Source organism: Suricata suricatta, chromosome 13 (assembly GCF_006229205.1).
Source record: "Suricata suricatta isolate VVHF042 chromosome 13, meerkat_22Aug2017_6uvM2_HiC, whole genome shotgun sequence".
In the NCBI taxonomy this organism is placed as follows: Eukaryota; Metazoa; Chordata; class Mammalia; order Carnivora; family Herpestidae; genus Suricata; species Suricata suricatta.
In genome coordinates this window covers 22947491-22964776 of record NC_043712.1, presented here as the reverse complement: position 1 = coordinate 22964776, position 17286 = coordinate 22947491, and the positions used below count along the sequence as shown (strand labels likewise).

The window sequence follows — 17286 nt, the reverse complement described above, 5'->3', positions numbered from 1 at the left end:
ACAGGCAGGAGAAAAACCCAGAAGAACACAAAACACCCCCTAGAATATCAATGTACTAATTTACAGTAAGAAATACTGTTGTCACCTTGATCAACACATTTGCAGCAACATCACTAAGAGAATCTACATCAGAAAGCAAATGAGCACTGATTGAGATCACTGCCTCAGAACAAGAGGACAGCTAGAAGACACCAAGGTTTAATGTTGTAGTTCCTCAAAGTATGTGTCACAGGTTATTAATAGGTACTCTCTGGGGAAAAAATGTTCCATTGTCCCTTAAGCTTGGAAGACACTGAACAAGTTTCTTTTATATGGAACTTATATCGGGGGCCCAACATGCAAGTATGCAGATGTAGCTCTAGGGTTGGGCAAATAATGTAACCTCACGCCTCAGTTTCCTCATTTATGAAATGGGGACAATGGGGGCTGAAGTCTGCAGGGCACTGAAGCTGGTCTTAGCAGCAATGAACGCTGACCTGGGCCATGAACCACCAATACCCCAAATGATTCCCAGGGGCAGGTGAAAAACGGCCGGAAGTTCTTCTTTGACTCTTGAATATGGGCTGGCCTGTGACTGCTTTGACCAAGAGTAGCTATGTCATTTCTGGACCTGGCCTTGAAGACGGCTGGCTGGTTCTGCCTTAGGTGCTTGGAGCCTGAACTTCTACTTGACACATCCGTGCAGAAGAGCATGTTGGAGAGCATACATGATAAGGCCTGGGGGACACAAAGCAAAGTGAGGGGTCCAGCCGAACCCAGCCTTCCCGTAATGCCCTCAAGCATGGGAGCAGTCATCCTGGACCCACAGCCCAGCCCAGACACCAGCTGCCTGTTACTGAGAAACCCCAGTCTATACCACATGGCTTCTCCTAAATGTCTGATCTACAAAGTCTTAAGATATAATAGAAAGATTGTGGTTCTTTGCTTGTTTTGTTTTTAAGTAAGCTCCACACCAGCATGGAGCCCAACGTGGGACTTGAACTCATGACCTTGAGATCATGACCCGAGCTGAGATCAAGAGTTGGACCCTGTACTGAGCCACCTAGGTGCCCCAAGCTTGCTGTTTCAAGGGACCAAAATAAGGGGAGGTTATTCTGCCACAGTGGATAACCAGAACCTGCCCCACCTCATCCCCAACTCCATGTTGGCTGTATTTTACAGAAAAGAAGACATTCGAATGGAAAATGACATAGGTGGGATTTGAACACCGTTTTCTTAGCAACAGTCCATGCTTCCAACTGCTCACTATCTAATCCTGTCAGCTGGCTCAAAGGATTAGGTCCAACTAAAACGTAAAAACTATATTCTGTAAGTTACGTCTGTGGCATCTTCAGTAATAGCTACTGAATGTATAAAATACTAGACACAATATTATAGGAGCTGGAAAGTTTGAAAATATATTTGCTCTTGGTTTATCAGAAGCTGAGAGAGAGCACTTAGCACCATAGATTCTATGATTGCTACCAACATTAATATGCTACTTAATTGAATCTATAAAAAGCTACCTAATGATTATCCACATAATAGGAAAGTCACTGGAATTGTCTGATAACAGTCCACATATCAGATAATGGCTCAGGCAGGGGCATTATTTCATTTGTAATAGCCACCTCAACAACAGTGCAAAATTATGAAAGCAATTTTTCAAAGCAACAGTTTACAATAACTTGATAAATAATTTCTTCTGTATCTGGTCTGGAGAAGGCAGTCTTAGGATAAATACACACAAAAATATAAACTGCATGATTAGCTTAGGGAATACATTTTAATCTAAAGTTACAATTTCATAAGGGTAATTTCTTCCACTGTACTACTCATTAAATATTTTTAATATGATTTCTGTAGATACTAGTACACATGGGATTGTTCGAAGAATTAAATGTAATTAAGCGTGTGCATGGTACAAAGTAAACACTCGACTGGCAGTTCTCATTACTACTGTTATTTTGTGATTGTTAATAGGCAGTATATCCCAAAGTCGCTTGCCTCTGGAAAGCTTTATTTTTTTAAAAAATTTTTTAAAATGTTTGTTTATTTTTGAGAGAGACAGAGTGGGACTAGGGGAGGGGCAGAGAGAGAGGGAGGCAGAATCTGAGGCAGGCTCTAGGCTCTGTCAGCAAAAAGCCCAAAGTCACAGACCCCGAGACTTGACCTGAGCCGGTATCAGAAGCTTAACCGACTGAGCCACCCCGATGCCTCCAGGAAGTTTTATTTCTGTTCATTTACTCTCAGGGAGTACTGTATGGAATGAACGTTCTGTAGGAGGGGCTGTCTTGGTACCATGATGACCGTCAGAGTCATTGCCACCTGCTTCTCCTAGTATGACACGGTGTAGAAGCCACTGCAATTCTGGCTGCTCGGGCGCTGCAGGGGCAGCAGAGTTGAGGAGGCAGAAAGGAAGCAGGGGATAAGTACCTGAGATTCCGTGGAAAGAGAGCTACTGCCCCTGGGGAGACTGAACCGTGCAGCACTAGCTCCCCTGGGGCCCCTGGATGATGATGGCGTCCCTTCCCTCGAGGACGTCCACTACCGGGGCCGGGGGGCGGTGGGGGGGAGGGCAGAACACATTCAGATCTAGTGTGGCTACCGTCCCTAAAGAATACTCACTTTTTGGGATTCCTAGAGCCCATAGTCCAGTACTGAGACAGAACATTCTTTTCCTGAGGTAGCAGCTTCTTAGCCTGAAAGAATGTATGATGCTCCACACAGGATTTCCACAAGTTCTTGCAAGATCGGTAATTTAACATGTTGAAGGCCACAATATGTTCCCTGCAGTCCGTCTGGGAGGAGAAAAGCACAGGAGAGATTTCATCCGCACAGAGGAAGGAGCAACGTCGCACAGATGTTCTCTGTCCGCATCGGTGGTCTCTGGGGAAGATGTAACAGATGGTGGAGACCAGCTTCAAAATGCCTTAGGTCCCACATCGGAGTTCTAGGAGCATTCAGGAGCAGGGTCTGTTAAGCATCTTATTCGTGTGGAAAAGATGACCTGACTCTCCTCTTCATGAACACTCTGATTTCAAATGTGCTTACATTCCTAGGTTGGATATATCTGGACCAACCAGATAAAGGCTGTGAGATACATTTCTTTTAACTTAGCTCTGGGAAAATCTCTCCTGAAGAATGTCTTCCACTTACCTGAAACCTGAGATCTTATAAGCCTTTGGATTTCTTTATTTGCTTTCCCCCGAGCACAGAGTTAAATTGAGTGCTCATGTATTACCATTTTAATTATTTCCTTGACCCTCATCCTACCTGAGTTTAAGTTTTCTGTTTTCATGTTTTATTACCACCTTGTGCATTTGGGGGCCACCTTCAATCTTGCAATGGGGCGGGGGGAGCGGTCAGGAGACCTAGATTCTAGTTCTGGTTTGCTCTGAGCTCTAGTGTTCTCATTTCCAAATGTTCATGGCTATGTGGAGCCACTTTAAGTACAATCGTTGAAACCCTGGGAAATGAACACAGTGATAGTAAGTGAAAAATCCGTGGGGCACTTGGGTGGCTCAGTCATTTTAGTGTCCGACTTCAGCTTAGGTCATGATCTCATGGTCTTAAAGCCCTCCTGTATCGGGCTCTGTGCTGACAGCTTAGAGCCTGGAGCCTGCTTCAGATTCTGTGTCTCTCTCTCTCTCTGCTCTTCCCCAACTTGCATGCTCTTTCTCTCTCTCAAAAATAAACAAATGTTAAAAAATAAATTAAAGGGGCGCCTGGGTGGCTCAGTCGGTTAAGCCTCCGGCTTCGGCTCAGGTCATGATCTCACGGTTCGTGGTTTTGAGCCCCGCGTCAGGCTCTGTGCTAACAGCTAGCTCAGAGCCTGGAGCCTGCTTCAGTTTCTGTGTCTCCCTCTCTCTCTGACCCTCCCCTGCTCACACTGTCTCTCTCTGTCTCTCAAAAATAAATAAAAAACATAAAAAAAATTAATTAAAATACAGAGCATAACAGGACAGAGCATGGTGTCATGGAAAGACCAGCCTCTCTGATTCAAATCCCAGTACCTCCACTTGGTAGCTATGGAAGTCTCAGTTTCCACACCTTCCAGCCCTCTTCTCCATTCTGGTAACCAGAGCCATCTGGAGGGCGGTGGCCTCTTCTTGGGGGACACATGCATAAACATATCAAGGGGAGGAACTGATCTGGCAGATATTTACTGCTATGCTGCATGGGCTCATGCCAGGTGGTCTGACCAATGCTTTTATTCAATCTTCTCGATTCCCCAAGAGGTAGGTACTACTGTATTTCTGGAAACAAGGTAAAACTTGGGCCAGGGGAGGTGATGCAACCTGCCCAGTGGCTACATGGAGGAGCGAGGATCCAAACCCATCGTCACCAACCCCGACGCGGGTTCTCTGCTATCAGACAAGCACAGTGAGTCCGACTTCCATTTTCTCCCCAGTCACACGCATGGCCAGCTGCCTTCACCAGCTGAAGAATTAAGAGCTGAAGTGGCTAAAAACACAAGAGACAAAGCAAGCGTAGACATAACGCACCTGTTTTTGTCGCTGATGTATAAAGAACTTTTTCCTTTTGAAAGAAATTTTTAGAATGTTCACCCTGCAAAACAATGAAACATAAAATGCACATAGGGCTCAGCTGGGTGGCAGCTGCCACCTCACAACGTGTACCCTCTACTCCATGACCACGAGGAGCACAGGCTCAAGGCTTCCTAGAGTCTACCCCCAGTGGGAATGACAGCAGCCCGTCCCCTCAGCTGAATCCCAAGGAGCTGACTGAAGCTGAGAATCACATAAGGGGCACTGGATGATGATGTAGCTTTTAAATAACGAGACCATGAGCAATGCGCTCTCTTTGCGGTCACCTGCTTTTGTAGCTCTACTCGGGCTGGTGTGTGCCTGGGGAGGCCAGCTGAGGGCAGTGTGGAGCAGAGGGAGGACAGACAGCAGCCAGACAGACTTGGGTCCACATCCCCACTCTGGTACTCACTGGTCATGTGCCAAGTAGATCCTCTATTGTTTACATAAGAACATGATTCTAGACCCACAAGCAGCATTTTATATACCAGGTTCCCTACTAAAAGCTTTACATCTGTCCCTCAACTAAACCTTACAACAGTCCTGAAATATATTGTTATTCCCAGTTCTCAGATGACAAAGCTGAGGCTCAGAGACCTCCCCTAAGTGCTCAAGATCATTCAATGAGGAATGCACGGATCTGAGCAGAGGCTCACAAGTCCTGCACCACAAAGTCCTTGGAAGGCACTGCCTTTTTCGGAATGGTCTTGTGAGGATTAAGTCTGTTTGGTCCCCTGAGTTTGTAGACCAGAACAGAGTATTTGGTACAAGTCCAACTAATAACTAAGGAACCACACAGCCAATACAGTTCCTGCCGGAAGGAAGTTCTCTGAATTCAGGCCAATGTACCGCCCAGGACTCCGTAACTACAAAATCTGCCTCGAGCCACTTTATCCCTGTTTCCACAGAGTCTCCCAAACCACAGGGTGACCGGGGGAAGGGACTGCCAGCGGAAACCCAAGTACCGCCCTGGATCAACCTCAGAGGTCAGAGGTAAAAACCTCGGGTAAAATCTCCACCCCTCCTTTAGAAATCCCAGTTTAAAATTAGAGATAATGTTTCTTTTGTTCAGCATATTTTTAAAGCATGATTCAGAAAATAATTAGAACTGGTTTGCACTTACCAAGGATAGAAACTTGTGCAAATATATTTTCGGTAGACGGCGATGCCCGCAGAAGCAATTCCAATCATTAGATCTAAATTGTGCAGATCCTGTAAAAAGGAAGAACCGAGATTCAGTGTTACAGTCATGCTACGGCCTCTGGTGACTCAAGCACCCACGCTTTTATAAATAGCAGTATGTATAAGCTCCTAAGGGAGAATGTTATGGAAAACAGGCAACCGGTACTTAAGATCCAAATGCTTAGGACCGGTCTCTTCTAAAATGCACATGTGCTGCCCGGGAGCAGCATCTGGGTCCCAGAGGGTTACAGAGTTACCAGGAAGGCCCACCCATCATTCCACGGAATCTTGAACATCCATCCAGTTTTTCATTTCCTAGATTAGAATTAGATACTGTGTTAACATCAGAAAGACCTCACCCTCCGCACGGCTTTACACCGATCTCAACTGCCATCACAGGCTACACTGTCCTGAAATGTAGAACTGCTGACCTTAAATCCAACTGAGAAATTAATATGGTCTATAAATCCAATATATTCAAAATTTATTAAAAGCTTGTATGCTAGGGATTGCCGTAGACAATGAAAATATGGAAGATACAGCAAGTGTAAAGTGTTTTAAATCCATTGAGAACAAGGTGAGTAAAATTTTATTTTATTTTTAATGTCTTATTTATTTTTGAGAGAGAGCACGCAAGTGGGAGGGGGGTGAGGGGGCAGAAATGAGGACAGAGGATCCAAAGCGGGCTCTGTGCCCAAAGTGGGGCTCAAACTCATGAACTTCAAGACCATGACCTGAGCCATTGGATGCTCAACTGACTGAGCCACCCAGGTGCCCCGAGTAAAATAAAATTTTAAAATAAAACATTTCCTTCCCTTGAGTCACCTGTGCCCCAAATTACCCTGTCATATACTTCTAATTATATTAAATAGAAGCGGGGGCAGAGTCTGACTTAGTTACCGCCGAGTGTGAAGTTTAGGTTCGCCACTTACTAGCTGTGTTATTTTGGGCTACTGAGCCTTAATTTTTCCTTTTGTCTAGTAAGGATTATCAACCCCACCTCTCCAAAGCTTTTTATCAGCTGAAATTAGAGAACATGTGGCAGGTATATTTTCATTCCCTTTTGCTTTTCAAGATGTGGTGGGACAAATCATTTGTGGACGGTGACATGAACACGGGAAATTGGAGAAACTGGCCAAACAAAACACCGCTGACTGATAGAGTTGAACGTCCAGAGTATTCACTACGGGGTCCCCAACTGGGATCACATGCAACTCAGCCCAGGACAGGAACTATCCACTAACCTCCCACGCCCGTCCCCACACTTCCCAGCTACACTTGTACTGCAGAAGGCAGGCCCATGTGACTAGGCATGGTCAACGTTGAGACACCGCATGGAGGAAGGCTATCCTGGAGGCTTGCTGGGACCCATCACGGCCTTTGAACTACTGAGAAATGAACTCTGTGGCATCAAGTTATTTAATGTATGATTTTAAAAAATGTTTTATTTATTTATTAATGAGAGAGAGAGAGCGAGCGAGCGAGCGAGCAGGGGAGGATCAGAGAAAGAGGGAGACACATTTTCTAAAGACAAACTCCAGGCTCTGAGCTAGCTGTCAGCACAGAGCCTGACGTAAGGCTCAAACCCACGAATGTGAGATCATGTCCTGAGCCGAACCTGGACGCTTAACCGACTGAGCCACCCAGGTGCCCCTGTGGCATCAAGTTATTGATATGCAGGGGGTTCTGTTTGCCACAATATAGCCAAAGGTAACCCACCTCCTCTGATACCCTGGGAGGTGTCAGCCAAGCAGGTAATCATCTGGCCTAAGGTCACTTCTGGGACACAGAGAGTAGGGAGAGTGCAAGTCCACTCAGACACTGATAAAGTCCACTTCCCCGCTGAAGAAAGTTCTCCACAACATTCTATGGCACATTATTATTTGCAAACAGAATCAAAATTAACCATCAAGTTCCAAAGTTGATATTTTGGAAGATCCCCTATCTTCTTCCTACTTTATTACCTAGGCCATAACTTGCCTATCAAATGGTTATGAGACTGAGATGGCACAAAAGAAATGAAAGTGTTTCTATGAATTGAAAAGGCCTAAAGATGTAAAGTTTGGTCATTTACTCAACTTCCCTGAGCCTCCATTTTCTCACTGTAAAATGGGATGATTTGAACACTGATTTCTCACAGTTGCTATAATCTTTAAACGAGACCTTGTGATCTCATGAAAGCATCTGGAACAATGCCTAGTACCTACTAGGTATTCAATATTTGCTTCCTTTTGTGTATAATGGGGGCCAATTACTCACAGAAAATAGAAAGGTGAGAGACCGATCTGACAGTGCTGGGGTCATGTACTAAAGCTGCTACTTCTGTGCTGTGTGACCTTCGAAAAGTCCCTGAGCATCAGTTTCTCCATCTGTAAAATGGGGGTAATGATAAGACCTCACAGCATTACTGTGGGAAATAAGCAAGCCACTGTGTCTGGCAGATAGAAATTACTCAGTAGATAATGGATGTTAGTTAATTTTATTTAAAAAACCACAACCAGAGGCGCCTGGGTAGCTCAGTCTGTTAAGCATCCAACTCTTGATTTTGGCTCATATCATGATCTCATGGTTTGTTAGAGCCCCAAATCTGGCTCTGTGCTACAGTGAGGAAGGAACCTCACTCCTCTCTGACTCTCCCCCACTGTCTTTCTCAAAAATAAACATTAAAAAAAATGAAACATCACAATCAAAATATTTATAGGTTTCCATGATCATGCCATTATAATTAAAAAAAAAACCTTTATATGTGTATTTATTTTTGAGAGAGTGAGAGAGAGACACAGAGCATGAGCAGGGGAAGGGGCAGAGAGAAGATCCAAAGTGGGCTCTATGTTGACAGCAGTGAGCCCGGATTTGGGCTTGAACTCACAAACTGTGAGATCATGACTTGAGCCAAAGTTGGACACTTAACCAACGGAGCCACCCAGGTACTCCAGTAACATTATAATTTTTAATATTGGCTCAGGTTATGATCTCATGGTCGTGGGACTGAGTCCCATGTAGGGCTCTGCGATGAGGGTGGAGCCTGCTTGGAATTCTCCCTCTCCCTCTCTCTACCCCTTGCCATGTGTGCACACATGTGCTCTTTCTCTCAAAATAAATACATAAACTTTTTAAAAAATCTGCCATATTTGAGTAATTACCTGTATTTTGAGCAGCAATGAGATGAAATAGTAAACACAGTGGCTCATTAAGGTATTGCTTGGAAAATGGATAGACACATTTTTTGCTTTAATCATGACATGAAGTCATCTTTATTTAAAAATATTTTTTTAAAGTTTATTTTTGCGACAGAGAGAGATGGAGCATGAGTGGGGGAGGGGCAGAAAGAAAGGGAGACACAGAATCTGAAAGAGGCTCCAGGCTCTGAGCTGTCAGCACAGAACCTGATGCAGGGCTCGAACCCACGAACTCTGAGATCATGACCTGAGGTGTAGTTGGATGCTGAACTGACTGAGCCACCCAGGCGCCCCCTGAAATCATCTTTGAAAGCTATTTGTTTCTGGGGAGCTGCCTTTCCCCCATTCGTGCTCTCTCTTTCAAAAAATGAATAAACATTATAAAAAAGAAACTACTTGCTAATCCCCATGACCCCCCCACCCCATGGAAACATGAAAAAACAACAACTGAATAACCAACTTTATAAACTTTCTGAATATTATTATTAAAAGCTCTTTTTTAATTATACTGGAAAAGACACCATTCCAAAGAAGTTTTCAAACCTTCAGAAATGAATTTCTGAACCCGGAAGTGCCGAGGGTACCTACCCTACCGCTGTGCAGCTCCACTCCATAGAAGTCGAGGGTCCGTGCTATGTTGATAAAGCAAGATTCAGCTTCTGACTGCTTTAGTCCACTGCAGGAGACGAGAGACAATGCAGAGTTCTCAAATCGACAGAGCACACACCTCCAAATTTTAACATAAAAATCCCCTCCAAATTGGTAACATTTCTGTAAGGTCATTAAATGCCTTATGTTATTAATCTCAACCAATCTCACCCTAAATTCTACTAAACCAGGTCTTTTTTCTTGTCCACCGAATAGGACTTCACCGCCTGCTCAAGTCCTTTACTATGTAATACTTCTCATTTAGTAGGCTCTCAGTACTCAGATACAGAAGACAGTCACTGTTTGGAATTCTACCCTGCTTGCTCCAAACTGCTTACTTGATAGGTGCTCTTCAGGTCTTTCCACCTTTATCTACTCTTCCGGCAGCCTCAAACTCCCAAACGTCACTGTACTATTTTAGGACGCTGGCTTCTGCCTGGGAAACAGTTCTGGGAGGGAGGATTGGCCGTGCCTTTTAGAAGGGACGCTGATTGCTTGGCCTTTGTTTTTGCAGCCTTCCCAAGAATGTCATGTCCCTTGAGACCTGGCCTTCCCGGTCAGGATGGCCCTGATCTGACCTGGACTAAACAGCTGCCTCTCCGTAGCTTTGAATAAAATGAGGCAAAGGATGAGGAGACCAGAATCGGGCGTATCTGCTGGAACGCAGGCTTGGCCTGAGGCAGCCTCGGAAGACTGGGCTCCCTCCTGGAATGAAGGCATTTTCACGACCCGAAGCCCGGGAACAAGGGATTCACAGAGCCTCCCAGAACTAGTCCACCTGCCTGTCTATCCAATGATGCCTGATGGAGCGGCCCATTTTATCAAAAGTGATCAACCATTAAAAGGTTTGCCTGGTAGGTCAATTGTGGGGCAGATTAAAAAAGGGCATTTCCTCTAGGAATTAAGATTTCAATGACACCCTTAAAAAATGCTGTAAATCCCATTTTGCACTTTACAGAAATGCTAGTTATGCCAAATATATCTGCCATCGTTACAGTTCTAAGGTTCACAAACCCCCGACAGCTTAAAAGAGGATTCATGAACAAAAGGAAGAGAACACATCAGACGCAAGGGAACATAAGGCCTGAAATGTGCGACCTGGGTTCCCAAAGTAGGCCACCCCACCCGTCTCCTCACCTGTGCTGCTCATGGAGCGATTCCACCTTCGTTAGAAAGTCATCGTTCTGATCTGGTATAAACTGACTATCAGAAAGATAGCCCGGATGATGAATGGAAGAATTATAGTCTCCAAAATGAGCTATCGAGACAGAATGAGGAGGAAATGGCCTTTTCAATATGGTCTGTATTCACAAGCATCTACGGCATCAAAAGAAAAACACTGGAAGTATTCTTCCAAGAGGTTCTACCACCATATGACCTTGAGCTTCTCGTTAGCTCCAGATTCCACATTTTTATCTGAACCCTATGTGGGCCAAGGACCACCATGCATGCTTCAGTGGAATGTTCTCTCCCGAGGCCAGACATTTGAACGGTGTGACCTAGGTCCTATTCTATACCCATACTCCGTGGTGAGCACTGCAGTTTGTACCGTGCCCCTGGATAAAGAAAAAGAAGAGAACCCACTCAAAAATGCCATGCCCTGCATGACAGGCACCGTGCAGACTGACTCTCTAATAGCCCAAGGTGATCATGACACTGGACCAACCTGCTCTGAACAATGAGTGTGGGCAGGAGGCAGGTTATGCTGACTTGACACTGTCTGCACCTTGACTGGCTCCCTGGAATTTGAAGAAATGGAACCAGGATGTGTTTGGAGGCACAGTGGGGGATGGCACGGGGCTTGGGAGTGGGCGGGGCTGATGGGCTGGGCCCTGGCAAGGCTAAGCACAGAATTCTTGGGCAGATGGAACATTCTTGGGGGAGTCAGGGAAACACTGGGGACCTGCATCCCTGGTCTAAACGGCACCTCTCCCTCCAGATCCTTGACTGCCATTCTACAAACATGACTCATCGACATCTGTTGTGTAATAGGTATTCCTGAGAGTTGTACATGGCTGTCCTGAGGATGCAAACCATCTGGGTGTCTGGACTGCTGAGGAGACTGGGAAAAAGACCCCGGGTGGGGCAGCCAAGGATCTAGCCTGTGGGACTCAGGGACACCTGCCTCCCTTCGCCGAGATTCATTTTTTCCATCTTTATAAAAGCAGGAGAAAAACAAGTTCTAGTTCTGATGGGCAATTAATCTGGTATTTCATTTTCTTTTTTTATTAAAAAAATTTTATGTTTATTTAATTTTGAGAGAGAGACAGAGTATGAGCATGGGAGAGGCAGAGAGAGAGGGAGACACAGAATATGAAGCAGGCTCCAGGGTTCAAATCCACGAACTGTGAAATCATGACTTGGGCTGAAGTCGGATACTCAACCGACTTAGACACCCAGGCACCCCAGTAGTATTTCATTTTCTTAATGAGACACTTTCATCTTTTTCTTAAAAATATTACCCTTGGGGCACCTGGGTGGCTCAGTCGATTGAGGGTCCAGCTTTGGCTCAGGTCATGATCCTGTGGCTTGTGGGTTCGAGTCCCGCATCCCGCTCTGTGCTGACAGTTAGCTCAGAGCCTGGAGCCTGCTTTGGATTCTGTGTCTCCCTCTCTCTCTGACCCTCCCCTGCTCATGCTGTCTCTCTCTCTCTCTCTCTCTCTCAAAAATAAAACATTAAAAAAAATTAAAAAATATTACCCTTGATCTTTCCAAAGGTTTCAGTGAATTCTTCCCACAGCTGGCTTCAATGCCAGGCGGCTTCTGAGGGCTAGTGTTGCACAGCACCCACTCAACACGGATTTCTAAATCAAACAGCTCCTTCGGTGTCATGAGGACGGGGACTGGGAGAAGCTGCTGTGATGCTTCATGGCCAATCTCAGAGGGGAAGGAGATGAGCCAGAGAGCTGCTTAGAGGAACTCATCACAGAGAGGAGAGGCTAGGTGCAAGCACATCTTTCTTCATGTCCACTTGGCCCTGCTCACCCTCAACTGCCACCACCCTCAAGAGCTGCTCTTTGAGATCCACACCGAAATGAAAGAATCTGTTTCCTCCTTACACTCTTCCCTGAGGGCTGGGAGTGAGGCAGACTCATCGCTGGGGCGTAGCACCTATGTATGGCACAGAGTAGGTGCTCAGGGACGCAGTGCTTAGAACTAACGGAAACAAAGGCTACTACAAAGTTCCATTTTGGAAGGGGAAGAGAGCATAAAGCCAAGTGATCTACGCATGCAGGCTTGGTCAAGGCTGCATGCGTAGATCAAGGTCATAGGCTGTAAGGCCAGCCAAATCCAGCTAAGCTACGGACAGCAATGTCAAGGCTGGATTATGTAAGCATAAGTGTGGCTTACAGATGAGTTTGTACATCATGAAGTGTACCATCATGTGTTTATAGGAAATAATTTAGCCCTGACACAGAGTCCCCAATGAGGAAAGCGTGAGAAAGCCTTAAAATTACCTTGTGTAAATTCATGTTAAAAGGGAAGAAACTAAAAAAAGAAAGAAGAAACTTTGGTTCAGAGAGAAGAGACTTCCTGTAGCACAGAAGTCACTTTCAGCAGTCAAGACCAGAACCCAGGTGATCCAGGCCCCCAGCTAATGGTCCTACCATCGCCTACAGCCCCCTGCCAGGCCTGAGCTGCTGCAGCCGGCCATTTGACTGGGACAATGGTTGTGTCCCCAGAGGGCAGCCAAATGTTGCAAGGGATTTTCCAGAGCCTCAAGGCATAGTCCTATTAAATTTTACTCAGTTGGTTTCATTAGCTCATGGCGACCCTCTTGGATCTTGACTCTTGACTTCGTCATCTGTTTTAGCTGCTAGGTCCCAACCCCTGGGCCCTTCTGCAAACATGAACAGCAAGGTTATCTTCAGTCAAGTCACTGACAAATGTCTGAACTTAACAAGAGGCCAATGGAACCTCCTTGTAGGGTGGTTTTCCCATGGAATCTTAGTCGGCTACTCTGTGCAAGGCTCTGTGCTCACCACTAGAGGGAAACAAAGTTAACAGTCATTCAAAAACACTTGGCCAAGCACAGAGAGGTTCCCCTGTTGATTTCAAAGCCATCAACCCATGCGATGCTCATGACAACCCAAGGACAGACACTGCTTTTGTCCCTTCAAACAGTTAAGGGAAGGGCGACTCAAGGAAGGGACCTGCTCACATGGCTCAGCGGGTAACCTGAAGCCTAGACTTGGACCGCAGTCCATAACCTTCATCTCCTTACTATACCACACACCCTAACCTCCAGAGCAATACACTTTCCTATTTGTGAGGAAGCAATCCACGCAGAAGCTAACTGTAGCAGGAAGATAAGGAAATGAGTGTGTATGTGGGAGGTACATTGTCTTCAGTTCCACGCATTCTTTTGGCTAAAATTTTATACTGTGCAGGAAAGTGCGAGTATATTCCAGGCACTCAAATGTGCAGCATTTCTAGAGGTCGAGCCGTTCGGCTGGGAAAGTCCTTTATGTAATATAAGCCCCTTGCATGTTATTCAACCAACTCCAGCTTGATCTTGGCGGATCTTCCCAGGGGTCACCACTAAGAAGCTTTTCTGGACTCGCTTCCCTCTCCCCCATGCACGATGGAGTGTTCACCCTCACCGCCAGCATCAGCTGGCCCCCCTGTGCCTCCCCGTCAGGCAGGGGACCCCAGAGAGGCCATGCTCTGTCTGTGCACAGTAAGGCTGGTGCAGAACCCGCACATGACAGAGGTTAAGAGACATGATGGATAAATACATACTGCTAACATCTTCATTCTTTGAGTGTCATAAATCACTGAGGCCACAGCAACCTATAAAATCTTTTCAGGTATTGGGGGCACCTGGGTGGCTCAGTCGGTTAAGCAGCCAACTTCGGCTCAGGTCATGATCTCACGCTCCATGAGTGCGAGCCCTACATCAGGCTCTGTGCTGACAGCTGAGAGCCTGGAGCCCGCTTCAGAGTCTCTGCCTCCTTCTTCTTCTGCCCCTCCCCAACTGGTGCTGTGCGCGCTCTCTCTCTCTCTCTCTCTCTCTCTCAAATAAATAAACATTAAAAAAAATCTTTTCAGATATTTACCTAAATTACTTTTTATCTGGTAAGAAAACGTGATTTTGGTTTGCTGTCACTGGTGGGGCTGATCTTCATCTTACATACCCCAATGGGGACAATTTGGTGATATGTAGCAGATCAAATTTAGACACCCAGCAGTCTCCTATCCAAGAATTAATCTTACAGAAATGCACGCACAGAAGTATCAGAAAGAATATATACGTACTTCCTGAAAGTGAAGGAATAAAGCACTTCTACTTAAAACTGCTTGTCTGACAATGCAGGATTTTATTAAGCATGATAACCATGCTAATGCTTCCACGGTGACTAGTTTCTACTTTCTCGGTGCCAATCACTTCCTCTAGCCCCAGTTCTACCACCTGTTTGCAGAGGGGAACCTGACCATGGAGACTTAGAACAGGATTTTCTTATTTGGTTCTTAAATTGTACTCTCAGTAGAGGTTACTGTTTACAAAAGGCAGTTCTTCAGAAAGTTCTCTTCTGGGCAGACATGAGAACAGTGCAAGTGAGCACTTGCCATGTGCCAGGCACTATCCTGAGAGCTTCCATCCTCACTACGACCCTAGGACGTAAACACGGTTATCACGCCTCCCAGGGGAGGACGTTAGGGCCCGGAGAGGCCCAGGGTCATGCATGTGTACGGCGAAGAGCCCAAGTCCAGGCAACATGGCTCCAGGAACGTGCTTACCAACTCAGTCACCGGCAAGGGTCTGGCTGGAAAGTTTCTAGTTACAGATTTCCTTACATGCATGCTTTGACTCATATAGTCAATTCTGAGTTGTTGTGATCACCACCATCACCTCTGTTTTACAGATGAAAAAATGGAGATTCAGGGAGGTAATGCCACATTAGTGGCAAATGGAGAAGCCAGATCTAAATTTAGTTTGACTATGTCCTTTCTAGGGGTCCTGCCCCTCAAAGCTCTAGCTGCGAACACCAAACTCACTCCGGGATGTGGCAAAGCTTGTCAGCTGATCAGCCTGGCAGAGATGGAGTGCATGAGGTCTAGACATCAGTAAGGACACAGGCCGACTGGTGGCCACGCCACCATTTCCCATCTGGATACAACATGGCCGGGTCTGTTCCAGCTGCAGTGCAGGGAGAGGGCAACTTTCAAGTCTACCCAGGCCTACCACTGTGCAGCGTCTTCTTGGTTGCCCAGTAGAGAGAAGGAGGTGCAGGCTATCTGGGGAGACAGACTGGATCTGACCTTACTTGTGAGTAGGGTCACTGTTAAAGGTCTGTCTTCCACTTCCTAGTCTCCCACAGGTGGGCAGATGAGCTGTGGGCCAAGCCACTGTGCTCTGCCTCTCTCCTATTTCTGTTCCTTGCAGCCAGGGGAGTAGACAGACTTAAGGTCATCTCAGGAGTCCCTGTCAGCCTTCTTTCACTACTTTGCCTCTAAGACCCAAAGTAGAGGGAGTAGTTCAGCCAGCACCTGCTCGGAGACTGACCACCTTGCTCTCAACTCCCTACCCTACAAGAGGGTTACAGGCCAAGCCGGTGGGGGGCTTACAGGAAGGTAGAGGTGGTTCCTTATGTACCACGTGCCTCTGCCCGACCTCTGCGTGAGCGTGCTGCTCTGACACCACACAGCTAACTACCAGGTGTTACCGGGCCTTCCCTCTGGCCATGCCGCCTGCCCACCGTGCACGCCCAGCATCCACCACAGCGCCTGATGTGGGATATACGCTCGACGTTTTACCGAATAAATGAACAGAAAATTCCATACGGATGTTCTACCCAATGTGGCAGCCACCAGCAGCATGCGGCTACTGAGTACTTGAAATGTGGCTAGCCCAAACCGAGATGTGCTTCAGGTATAAAATGTGGACTGGTTTCTGAAGAGTCCATATAAAAAAAATGTAAAATGTCTTGTTAACTTTTTACATTGATTATATATTAAAATGATAATATTTGGGATGTGGTGGATTCATTAAAATATTTAAACTATTCTGTTTCATTTTCCTTGTTTAATAATGGGTACTAGAAAACTGAAAATTACGTATGTGGCTCACATTATATTTCTATTGAACACTGCTGCTATAGAGCACTAAAAAACCCATTAGCTCTACTAAAATTCTAAAAAAAAAATTCCTAAGACCCCAAGCAAGTGGCAGGAGTGGTCTCCAGGAAATTCCTTAACCGTGGGACTTGGGCTCCATGTCTGTAAGTGGTGACTGGTAGGAATATTTGCCTCACTGGGGTTTGTTATGAGACCCAGTGTATGAGTGAGGGTCTGGGTGGTATGACGTGTGACAGGTGACTTCTGTTGCACGGGCTCCCTTCACCACCCTCCTTGACCAACATCCCTGTGCCGGTGGAGAGTGTCAGGGTGACAGTGGGACTCTCCAGACAACCAGAGGGAAGATTGCCCAACAGGATTCCCGAGAAGAAGGGAAGAGACCTGGTCAAACAGGAAAAAGCAGTGACTTTCTTAAGACATCAGTCAGAACAGGCTGTCCGCCTGTGAAATGCCCCCTTGGTGACTTACATTGTACTGCATAGGATGCTAGAACCACCGCTGAGTTAAGAGGGCAGGTTAGCCTGTTAGGAGAAAAACACATTAGTGAGGTCAGGAGGGCCAACACCAGCCATAATGGATAGTATCTGCCTTCTTTTTTGCATTAACCACTAAAAAAACCATCTTGAATCATAACAGAACAAAGATAATTTTAGGATGGAACTCAAATA

At 46.0% G+C, this 17286-nt stretch overlaps 1 protein-coding gene across 3 annotated transcripts in view; it reads right to left on the bottom strand.

Annotated features, from left to right (window-relative positions):
* The window catches only part of PTPN3 (protein tyrosine phosphatase non-receptor type 3), a 77813-nt gene that overhangs the window by 44167 nt on the left and 16360 nt on the right, over window positions 1–17286 (bottom strand). The window contains exons 6-11 of one of the 3 annotated variants that reach the window (XM_029920413.1): window positions 17087–17139; window positions 10676–10796; window positions 9479–9566; window positions 5653–5741; window positions 4488–4551; window positions 2608–2780 (exon numbers count right to left, since the gene is read on the bottom strand). In XM_029920413.1, coding sequence (XP_029776273.1) covers window positions 2608–2780; window positions 4488–4551; window positions 5653–5741; window positions 9479–9566; window positions 10676–10796; window positions 17087–17139 — 588 coding nt within the window. Of the gene's footprint in view, window positions 1–2607; window positions 2781–4487; window positions 4552–5652; window positions 5742–9478; window positions 9567–9709; window positions 9854–9876; window positions 9919–10675; window positions 10797–17086; window positions 17140–17286 lie in introns of those variants that run through there. The other 2 variants (XM_029920415.1, XM_029920414.1) reach the window with 2 other exon arrangements.